Consider the following 12,393-nt stretch of genomic DNA (forward strand, 5'->3'; position numbering starts at 1 on the left):
ATAATTAAGTGACAACAATAACAGCATGATGAAAAAACAAGTCTTGGGCAAACTGGAGCATTTACTACTGTGATTATCTGAATATTGTGTTCATCTAAATCCTAATCACTCAAGTATTTGTGCAGCTCATACCATGCACTTTTTCACACTATATTCTGTCTAAAATAGAACCCCACAGGTCCCCCGTAAAAATACACATCCTTAAAGTCATGCTGCTCAAAAAAGTCATCCATGATTCAACAATACTGGAATCACATGGGAGCTTATTAGATATATGGAAGTTTGGAAAATCTTTACATCAACAGAACAGCACTTGCGGTTTAACCAGATCCTCTGCTGATTCCCATGTGTATTATGATTAAAACCCACTGAACCAGAGGGCTGATGAAGCCCTAGTAGCACAATGGTTGAGCAGGTGGCTGTTAACTGAAAGGTTAGTTGCTAAAACCTACCCAGCAGTGGGATATTAGCTCCCACAAAAACTATAACCCAAAAGCCCAGCAGCCTCCAACTCAATTGCACTAAATATTAACAGTATTCAAAAAGCAAATTGTCTATTTCTTTTTATTTTCCACGTGACCAAGATAAAGTTTACAGAGAGATAAAGTTACTTTCAATGTATTAATTCTAAACTGTTTCACTTCTACAAGACTTATTACTAAGGCAGTATCCTAAAACATTTATGCTATATGCTCTGGTTATATCATATTTTTAGTAGCATTTAGTAAAGATGGAGGCAGGGAAGGCCATGTAATTGACAAAAGACAGAATAATTTTTCTCCCTTTTTTGAAGAATGAGGAGTGGAAAAAGTCTTCCATTTGGGAATGAAGGTGATTTGCCAGAGTCTATTTTAACAAGGACAACACAAAGTGTTTAATTGAGTCACGGATGTTAGTAAACACTTAACTAGCAAACCACCAGGATTAAGTTTATATCTGAGCAGCTGTGTGACCTTAAGTGAACTAATTAAATACTGGTTCTTGGTTATTAGGCACCCTGGTGGCACAGTGGTGAAAATAATCAGGTGCTAATCAATGCACATAACAACAATAACATACTATGATGGGTTTGGAAGAAGGAGTAGCATCCACTTCCTAAATAGTATGCTTCCAGAAACTCTTATGAACTTTGATAAATGCCGATGGTTGTAGAGGGGCTTTCAGGCCTTTTGTTCATAGGGTCGGTCACTATGAGTCATGCTCAACTAGAAGGCAATCAACAACAGTAACTCAAAGCTTGGTACTTCAAACTTATTTGAGAAAATGTAGTACTGATCTGCTTCTGTAAGGAATGACATGCCTACAAACACCATTATACTCTGTCCTGCCTGGAGGGTTGCTATGAATCAGAATTGACTTGATGGACTTTGGTTTGGTTTTTTGATAGAAGTTGGTGTTGAGATAATCCACAAGTGGGTGCTTTAATAAACAGAAATTTAATTTCTGATAATTTAGGAGACTAGAAGTACAAATTCAGGGTGCTGGCTCTGGGGAATAGTTTTCTCTTTTCTGTGAACTCAGGAGGAAGGCCTTTGTCTCCTTGACCTGCTACTGGGAGACCTCCATATGACTTGACATGTCTTTCCTAATCTCCTCTCACATGTTTCCTTAATCTCTTATATCCCAAAAGTTATTGACTCAAAATGTACTCTACTAATTAGGTATAATTAGCATGTTGTTGAGATCTGGTGGCTTAGTGGTAAGGATTTACGCTGCCAACCCAGGGGCTCAGGGTTCACATCTCTGTCAGAGAAAGATGGGCAATCTTTTTATGTTATTCACTGTTTCTGAAAACGTACTGCAGGGTCAGTTATGTGCCAGTTCCTACTTGACAGTACACGAGAACTCAAATAACACAGCAGTTAGAATTTACAACACCTATTTTAGCAGACACAATTCACCTGAGAACCTCAGTTACAGCCACTAAAAACCAGTGAGAAAGAGTCTCTACTTCACTTTATTTAACTAAAAACTATACAAAATATTTTGTGCTGGGCTATTAGCAATTCTCTGTACATAGTAAGCATTTAGTAAATGTCAATTATTTTATCTCAACATTCTATGAAAATTAGAAAAAAATAGGTTTGCCAAAGAGACACAATACATATCTCTTCTTTCTTTCCTTAGTGTCTATGTTAAGTGGTCTGCTATACAGAGTTGTTATATACTGACCCTTTCAGCTTTTCACACATTTGTATCCTTTTCTCATTTACTAGTTGTTAAAACCCAGGTGTATTTGTGGTGTTACAATGTTGATGGAGCTGAGTTTCACAGGCATTCTTCAATTCTCTAGTGTCAACACTGAGGCCAGTGAACAACAAATACCATGTGTCTAACAGAAAACTGGTCCAGTCCAACAAGTCTTTGTGGGTGAGGTAATATGCAGACCTAACCAGCCCTTAATACCTCCTGACACTTAGGTCGAACTAGAGTAGGATTGAGGCCTCACGTGAAATTTCTAACCAGAATTGGGCAGCCTTGAAGAAAATATTTTCCTTACTATGGTATCAACTTTAATTATAGGATAGCTTCTGAATATATGAATATATTTCAAATCTATTCAGGGAAAGAATACTTTTCTTTCCATTCTAAGTAGCAGGCATATTTAAAATGTATCTCTACACCTGGTTTGGTTTGAGTATCCAAAGTCTTTCCAAATTCTTTTACTGTGAGAAAAACAAATATTAAAATACAAACAGTATTCATGAAAGTATAATGTACTTCACCTTTCAACAACTCTAAGCAATGAGATTTACGAAAGAATGTAAATTCAAAATTAATAAAACCAATTACTTTACCTGCACCTTGAATGGTTCAAACGTATTAATGGGATGTGTGAGGCCATATACAACTTTTTCATTTTCTGCCTCAAAAGTTCCTGAAAGGTAAATATTAATGATATGGTGGTTTTGATGATTTTTTAAACTTCTGAGAATAAAGAAGTAATTTAATTATTTGAAATATTCATGGCTCTTACTTACCAAAAATTCTATCCCATATAATCAAAGTACCGGCATAATTTTTGTCTATGCAATAACGGTTTCTACCTATGAGCCAAAAAAAATGGAGGAAAAAGAAAATAGGTAAGTGAATGCATGCTCTTTTTCTTGAACTTCAAACCACATTCACAAAATTAATACACAACCAAATGTATTTCCTGATGTCTTCTTTTTAACAATAGTAAGCTTGGTTTGAGAATTAAATTTTCACTTTATTAATTTGATGTTAATTTCAAAGAAGGAATATAAAGTTTTATTCTGGAAAATGAGATAATTATAAGCTATTTCTTCTGTCAGGACAATCAACACATGATGAAAGATTATATTATTCAGAATAATAAATGTTATTGTTGTTATGTGCCATAGAGTCGCTTGCGACTCACAGCGACCCTATGTACAAGAGCTCTAAATGCTGTTCTATCCTGTGCCAACTTAGCTCTCTCAAATGCAATTATTCCCACTGCTCCAGTCACAGAATCGATCCATCTCACCAAAGGTCTTCCTCTCCTTCGCCTCCCCTCCACTCTGCCAAACATGATGTCCCTCTCCAAGGACCAGTCCCTCCCTGCAACATGCCCGAAATATGTCAGACAAAGCTTCAGAATCCTTGACTCCAGAAAACACTCTGGCTTCACCCTCTCCAGGAAAAATGTGTTTGTTCTCCTAGCAGTCCATGGTATATTCAACAGTTGTCTCCAGCACCACAGCTCAAAGGCATCAATCCTCTTTCTATTAACCCTATTCGCTGTCCAACTATCTGATGCATAGCACATAATTGTGAAGACTATAGCCTGGATCAGGTGCACCTTAGTCTCCAGCCTGACATCGTTGCTCTTCAGTACTCTTGAGAGGTCCCTCACAGCTGACTTTCCCAATGAAATTTGTCTCCTGATTTCCTAGCTGCTGTTACCAAGAGTGTTGACTGTGGAGCCAAGTAAATTAAAACTGTTACCTATCTCAATCTCTTCACCATCCATGCTGATGCTGCCAATTGGCCCAGTGGTTAAGATCTTTGTTTTCTTGACATTTAGCTTCAGTCCATATAGGAGGCTGTAGTCCTTGATCTTCTGCAGCAAGCACCTCAGGTCCTCCTCAGGGTCAGCAAGCAGGGTTGTGTCATCTGCATAACGCAGGTTGTTGATGATTCTTCACCAATCCTGATGCCACATTCCTCTTTGTACAGCCCAGTGTCTCAGATAATCCGTTTTGCGGAGAGATTGAAAAGGTATGGAGACAGAATACATCCCTGATTGACCCCCTTCTTGATTTTGAACCATGTAGTGTCTCCTTGCTCTGTTCTGACAACTGCCTCTTGGTCCAAGTATAAGTTTCAAATTAGCACAATCAAATGTTCTGGGATTCCCATTCTTCTCAGAGTCAGCCACAGCTTGTTGTGATCCACACAGTCAAAAGCGTTTGCAGAGTCAATGAAGCACAGATAGACATTCTTCTGGCATTCTTTGCTTTCTGCTAAGATCCATCTGACATTAGCTATAATATCCCTAGTACCACAACCTCTTCTAAATCCAGCCTGCACATCTGGCAGTTCTCTGTTGACATATTGTTCCAAATGTTTTTGGATAATTTTCAGCAGGATCTTGCTTGTATATGATATCAATGATATTGTTAGATAATTTCCACACTCTGTTGGGTCACTTTCTTTGGAATGGGAACAAATACTGATCTTTTCCAGTCAGTGGGCCAGCTGGCTCTTCTCCAAATTTCTTGACACAACTTAGTGAGCACATCCAGGCCAGTGTCTGTTTGTTGAAATATGTCAATTGGTATTCCGTCAACTCCCGGAGCCTCGTGTTTTGCCATTTCCTTCAGAGCAATTTGAACTTCCTCTTTCATCACCATAGGCTCTTGCTCATATGTCATTTCATGAAATTCTTCTGTGTCAGCCAATTCCTTCTGACATAGTGACTCTGTGTATTCCTTCCATCTTCTCTTGATAATTTCTGGATAATTTAATAATTATAAATAAAATATAAGAATACAGGGTTTTTTTAAAAAAATATACATATTATATTTGGGGTTTTTTTCCACAGTTGCTCCAACAAGAAAATTCTCTCTTTAGACATTACTTTTTCTTTTCCCATGAAAGAGCTCTGGTGGTGAAGTGCCTCAGATGCTTAACTAAAGGGTCTGTGCTGCCCTATGGGGCAATTCCACTCTCTTCTATAGGGTTGTCATACGTGTCGGAACCAATTTGATGGAAATAGGTTAAAAGTGAGATTATCCTTGTTTATTTTTACTAATCCATAATACACACTATTTTTCTTGCTCCAAAATTTACCTGTAATGTAAATGTCTTAACAGTTACTTTAATATAAACATCTTCAATAGATACTGTCATGTCAACATGATTATGAGTTTAGAAGATAAAAGAAAATCGACCCCATGTCTCAGTATTCTTTTGTACTTTTTCCTTACATGTAAATGTGTACCTTAAAAGAAAAGAAACAAGGAAAAGCTCTCCCATTGTGAAAGATGAATGGGTGTTAGCTGATTGTGCATGTATCCATTGTTCTACAGGATTCAAACACAATTAAAGGGGGGATTTTTCCCCATGAAGTATATTTGACAATATCTGAAGACACCTTCAGTGGTCACAACTAGGAATGAGTGCTCTGATGTCTAATAGATAAAAGATCAGGCATTTAAACAACAAAGGACAGGATAGGCCCTATAAGGAAAAATTACCTAGCCAAAGATGTCTATAGTCCTGAGAATGAGAAATCCAGATCCATATACAGTTGTTGTTATTGTGTTCTATACTGCTGGGTCAATACAAACCCCAACAGATTATCAAAGACAATGCTTTGCATGGGATGAGATGGTCTTTCTTTCTCCCATGGAACAGCTCATGGATTTGAATCATGTACCTTTGAGTTCTATGGTACATAAGGTTTTTGAAGCCTTGTTATTTTGGAAGTGGATGGCCAATCCTTCTTCCTAGTCTGTCTTAATTTGGACAGACAAGCATTTTACATAAAAGAGCAGATGAAAGACATTTATCCAATTAAAATAAGACCGATAGATTCAATGTTGCTACCTTGCCACGTGTATTTTGACCACCTCTTTTCCTGCTCCACCATCCCTTCCTGCTTCTGCCTACACAATTCAACACCTTTCTCTTCTTGACCAGCCCTTGATGTGATGGCTTAAAGTCAGCTGCCAGGGACCTCTCCAAAATACTGAAGAGCAAGGACATCAGGCTAGAGACTCAGGTGCACCTGATCCAGGCTATAATCTTCGCAATTATGTGCTATGCATCGGAGAGTTGGACATTGAATAGGGATGATAGAAAGATAATTGATGCCTTTGAGCTGTGGTGCTGGAGAAGAGTGTTGAATATACCATGGACTGCTAGGAAAACAAACAGGTTTGTCCTGAAGAAGGTGAAGCCAGAATGCTCCTTGGAGTCAAGGATTCTGAAGCTTCTTCTGACATGCTTTAGGCATGTTGCAAGGAGGGACCAGTCCTTGGAGAGTGACACCATATTTGGGGGAGTGGAGACATAGTGCAGTAGAGGAACATCCTCAATGAGATGGATCAATTTAGTGATCGGGCTGGCTGGAGTAGGTGTATTGGAGACAGTGAGGTTGGCACAGGATAGAGCAGGATTTAGGGCTCTTGTACATAGGGTCACTGTGAGTCATAAGTGACTCGACGGCACATAACACCAACAACCTTTGAGTTGATAGTGCAGTGCCTTACTATAAGCCAACAGAACTCCCTAATTAAAGTTATTGTTAGGTGTTGCCAAGTAGGACTCATAGTTCCCCTATGAACCATGTCCTAACCGGTGCCGTTCACCACCACTAACACACTGGAGCCCACTGCTGCAGGCACTGTGCCTGTCTAACTGGTTGAGGGTCTTCTTCTCTTCTGTTGACTTTTTCTGGCATGATGTCCCATTCTCAGGAATATCTCCTTCCAGCAACATACCCAAAGTATATGGGATCTTTATCACCTTTCCCTCTAAGAAGCATAACACCGGCACCTTCTCCAAAACACATCTATTTGTTCTTTTGGCAGCCCGTGGGATAACACTATTGTCACCGAGTTTGTCCTGACTCACAGTGACCTTTAAGACAAAGTAAAACTGTGCCATTAGGTTTCCATGGCTATAGACCTTCAGGAAGCAGATTGGATCATCTTTCTCCTGCATAGAGATGGTGAGTTAGAACCCTCCCGAGTTTTCAATTATTTGCATTGTGCTTTATAGGTGTGAGAAGGTGCTCTTATGTTAGAGAAGAAAGAAGTAACTTAGGTTGTTTGCTTTTTTTTTTTGTTAGATTTCAATTTGTTTTCTCTATTCATTATATTTTGTTCTGTTTGGGGGGGGAACCCCCCAAACCCTCAAGAAAATATAACTCTCTTCCTCTGTCCATTCCAACATTATTTCTTTTTTGTGAGTTGAGAATGTTGACTTTGGAAATGGAAACTCTGCCCAATCTGGTGTGCTCTTTGCCACCTCAGAGATGATTGTAAATGTCTAAGTCCAGTTTCACGGCAAAGCCAGTTTGTCTTCAGACGAAAGCCATTTTGTCTTCAGACGAAAGCCATTTTGTCTTCAGACGAAAGCATATCCTTCCATTGGCTTTATCAGTAATAGGATGTGATTTTTGTTCTCCGTTTGCCTCATTCTCATTCATCAATCTCTTCGAGACTTAAATTTCAGTGTACTAAAGAGTCTCTTGAAAATTAGAGAATAAAAAGTCCTCAACAACAAAAAGAAGATACGGGTGTTTTGATGGAGCCAAAGTATGTCTTTGAAGCTTGAAAATTGATGTTCATAAAGTAATCCTTGGAGCCTGTATATGCCAAAAGAACAAATACATCTGTTTTGGAAGAAGTGAAGGAACAATATTCCCTACAAATGAGGGTGATGAGACATTTTTTCATATATTTTGGATATATTATCAAAAAACCCATTTTTCTGGGGGAGGGGGTGGAATTCTATTTAGTGAAAGTAGCAGGTCAACAAAGAGGAGGAAAACTCTGCAGGATGGCTTGATGAATTATGCAATACTGGGCTCTTACAGCAATGATGAGCAGGATGACAGAGGAGTAAGCAATATTTTGTTCTATTGTACAAACAGAGGGATTTTAAGTCACAGTGGGCTTGATGCCACCTAAAATAACAATGCAGGGCAATTGCAATGTAATGAGATGATACAAAATAATATCATTTTTAAAGAAATGAAGAAGGAAGGAAAGAAAAAGCGTCACTTTCTTATAATGAGTCTTGTTTTCTTCCCCAATTGTGTAGTTATTTTGTTTCATTACTTTTTTTAAAGAAAACATTTTATATTGATTGATATATAGATAGCACATAAACAAAAAAGAGGACAAATTATAATTATTACACATCTATTTGAATTTGAACAGCTTGAATCCTGAGCAACTCGGAGTTCTTGTGATGCTGAACACTATCCCATAGTCATGTCAAATACCACAATGCTTACCCATTATGTACAGTGCTTGGATGAGCTCCCCGATTGATTCATGTGGGAAGCACAAGCGGCATTCACTTCCTAAACTAGGTGCCTCTGGAAACTCTACAAACTGTCTTATAAATGTACAGAAATGATGTTAATCATAGACCAGAGTTTAGGTCTTCTGTGAAAAGCTTACTTTGAGTGATATTCAACTCGACAACACTTAACTACTGCTAAATGATACTAGTACTGTTATACCTGGAGGAACTTTCTTCCACTTTGCACATCACTCTTTGTCAATGTGCTGGATGAGGTAACCTGGGTTTGCTGTGATGCTGAACTTTGGGCCATGGTGATATCAAATACCAGAATGGTTTCCCATTGTGGACAGTGTTTGGTGGAGCTCCCAGTTGTAAAACAGGTTTGGAAGGAGGATTAGCATCCACTTTCTAAACCACACATGCCTCTGGAAACTCTATGAACTTGGAAAAACGATAGTTATGGAAAGTCATTAGGTCTTTTATCCATAGAGTCACTACAAGTCAACATTTACTCGAGGGCAATCAACAGCAACATTTGAATTTGTATAACGTTATTGTAGCTATGTACCAGCTACTCAGCGCAAGAATTTAAACAAGATCAGCCCTCTAAAAGTCTTTTTGCATTCATTGTAAAAGCTAACCTGTGTCCCCAATTGGACATTTTAGTTTTGCATTTTCTGTAAATTTATCAAAATAAAACAATATAATACTATTTTATTATTTATTTCTTCCTTTAAATGTTATGTCTGTGAGATGTATCCATTCCATTGCATAAAGTATTAATTAGACATTTTTATAAGCCCATTATTCCATTAGACATTCTCAATGATATACATTTGCCATTTTATAAGCAGCCTACAATTATTTAGCCTTTGTATTTACCCTGTTGCATATAATTCCATACATTCTTGCACAGATCTTTGGTGAACAATGTGCACATCCCTTTAATTAATTAAACTATTGTCCTTAAAACTTAGGCAATAACCACATGAGATTTTCCCCTTGCAAGGCAAAAGATACATGTGGTGAGCTTGTACCCAAAATTTAAGCTGAGAAGTGAGATGTTGTTTATTAGGCCCTCCTCAAAATCCATTTGTATCCAAATGGATACAAGCATTTTGAATTGTGGACTTGGTGGATAATGTTGAATACCACAAGGACTGCCAAAAGACTAAACAAATAGGTCTTAGAGAAAGTGTAATCAGGGTATTTCTCAGAGGCAAAGATGATGAAACTCTGTCTCACCTATTGGGAAATTTTCTAGAAACACTAGTCCTTGGAAAAAGATGTGTTTAAAATGAGTTGACACAGTAACAGCAACAATGTGTTTGGACAGGTGAAGATGATGAGGATGGCACAGGATAGGGCTTCTCTGTGTTGTTCACAGGGTTGCTATGAGTTGTAGTCTACACATGGCATCTAGCTACCTTAAATTCTAATGGTTTTCAAGACCAGGGACCTATCTGGGTGTGGGGTTAGAAATGACCTTTAGGTTATAGCACGGACGTCAACTTGTTTCTTCATGAAAAAGAGTACGCATGCTTTCTGTTGGTTAACTCCTTCCTCCCTCTCACCTCCAGAGCTAGGCTGAAAATGAGGCAAAATAGAAAATCTAAATATCAGTTAGAGGAACTTCTTTTTCCCTTCTTTCTCCACAATTTCAGAAATAACATTTGCCCAGATACAAAGGAAAAAATTATATTTACTTGTAAAATGTGTCCTATGTTAGATAATTGTGATGAAATAGAGATAATATAATAATAACAATAATAAAAATTTTAAACAACTGAGGAAGGAAAAGACAACGAACTAGAACATTCTTACCATGATGGACTCTATGATGACTTGGAGTATTAAGAATCAGTTCCAAAGGACCAAGGTTATTAATTATCTGTTTAAACAAAGGAATAGACATAGTTATCAAGAAATGCATGTGAAATAAACACACACACACACACACACACACACACACGCGCACACACACACACGCACGCATAGTGATAAATTTGCATTGCCGACTCAAAGGCAGGTAGGGATCTGAATCCACCAGTTGTTCTGAAGGAAGAAAGGCCATCTTCTCTCAACTGATTTACTGTCTCTGAAAACCTGCTTGAAGGTCAGCTATGAGTCAGTTTCAAAAATACATAACCACAACAACAAATCAATCTCTCTCTCCTCTCTCTCCTCTCTCTCTCTGTACCTCCCTCTCCCTCTCCCTCTCCTTCTCCCTCTCCCTCTCCCTCTCCTTCACCTTTCCTGTCTATTTATCTATCTATTATCTATCTATCTATCTATCTATCTATCTATCTATCATCTATCATCTATCATCTATCCATCCATCTAATCTATCTAAAAGCTCTGCTATATTGACAACTCAAAGGTGGGAGATTCATCCACCATCTGCTGCTTCATGAAAAACAAAATGGCAATTTCATCCTGTGTCGTTTAAAGCCCCTGAAGATGCCTGAGGGTCAGCTCTGAGTTGGCTCTAACTTGACAGCAATAAGTCTGTGACTGAGTGATATATAGTAATTACGTTAAAACCCTACAAGCTCTGTTAGGAGACAATGCAAAATTCAGGACTGGCATTGGAGAGGAGGAAGAAATTACTTTAGAACTCAAATAAATGTAACAAGAAGCTCAAAACTAAGAATAGTTATACTTCAGGAAGATGTAAGGAAGTTATTATAATAGAGTAGGTCAATTCCCAGATCCTCTACTTATTATCATGTGATCTTGGCAAAACAAATTTATTTGCCTTTTATTATAAATCAATTTCTGTACATCTAAATAATAATAGTATACATTATGTTTGTTGTATTGATACCATGTTACAACATTTATATATAACTTATATTGTTGTTGCTATGTGCTGTCAAATCACCTGCAACTCATAGTGACCCTATGTACAGCAGCTCTGCAGCCTGTATTGTCCTGAGCCAGTCTCACTGACTCAGACACACCATTGCCCTGGTGTACTGTATCAATCCATCTGTGTACAATCCATCCAACTGTGTAAATTACATTAATGTCTTTCAGTTGTGGTACTGAAAAAGAGTTCTGAATATCCATATAAATGCCAAAAGAATGAACCGATATATCTTGGAAAACTGCTTCTCTTATTGATAGTTTCCGCTTTTTCCCTGTGTCTGTTGCATTCATTTCTGCCATTATTTGTATAATAACATTAATTTTAGATGTTGTTAGTGGTTTTGGTTTTTTTGTTGGGTTTTTTTTTCTGTTCTTTTACTACTTGTTCAAGATGTGAGGTTAAATACTTGATTTTTTTTCTTCCCTTTTAACGTGTTTGCATATTGCTGTGAATTGACATCTAATTTTGCTGTATCCTAGAGGTTTAGGTAAGTTGTGTTTTCATTCTCATTTGTTTCAAGAAACTTTTCAATTTCTTTCTTCTATTACCCAGCCATGTTCAAGGAAGGGTTGTTGAGCTTCCAGGTGTATTCCTTTGCTCTTTTGTTGTTGACTTCTAATTTTTTTAACATAGTGGTATGATAAAATGGTTTGTATTATTTCTGTTTTTAATTTTTTGAGTCTTGAATTGTGACCAAATATGTTATTTATTCTGGAAAATATTCTATGACTACTGGAGAAAAATATTTATTGATCTTTATTGAATTTAATTAACTTGTGTATATCTATGAGATCAAGGTGGTTGATTGTATGGTTTAATTCTTCAGCATTTTTGTTGAGTTTCTTTCTGGTAGTTCTATCTTTAAGAGTGGCGTATCAGAGTCTCCTACTCCAGTAGGGTTGTTGTCTCTTTTTTTAGTTCTGTTAGCATTTGCTTTACGTATGTTGCAAGTCTATCATTTGGGGCATAGGTATTAATTATGGTTATGTCCTTTTATTCTCTTGACACTGTAAGTATTATATAGTGTTTTT

General features: G+C 37.5%; 1 protein-coding gene across 1 annotated transcript in view; it reads right to left on the reverse strand.

Annotated features, from left to right (window-relative positions):
• The window catches only part of AGMO (alkylglycerol monooxygenase), a 269,521-nt gene that overhangs the window by 38,090 nt on the left and 219,038 nt on the right, over positions 1–12,393 (reverse strand). The window contains exons 6-8 of the mRNA XM_006880379.1: positions 10,315–10,381; positions 2,982–3,047; positions 2,799–2,878 (exon numbers count right to left, since the gene is read on the reverse strand). Coding sequence (XP_006880441.1) covers positions 2,799–2,878; positions 2,982–3,047; positions 10,315–10,381 — 213 coding nt within the window. The remainder of the gene's footprint in view (positions 1–2,798; positions 2,879–2,981; positions 3,048–10,314; positions 10,382–12,393) is intronic.

Source organism: Elephantulus edwardii, unplaced genomic scaffold (assembly GCF_000299155.1).
Source record: "Elephantulus edwardii isolate Elephantulus edwardi_28Jun2011 unplaced genomic scaffold, EleEdw1.0 scaffold00007, whole genome shotgun sequence".
In the NCBI taxonomy this organism is placed as follows: domain Eukaryota; kingdom Metazoa; phylum Chordata; class Mammalia; order Macroscelidea; family Macroscelididae; genus Elephantulus; species Elephantulus edwardii.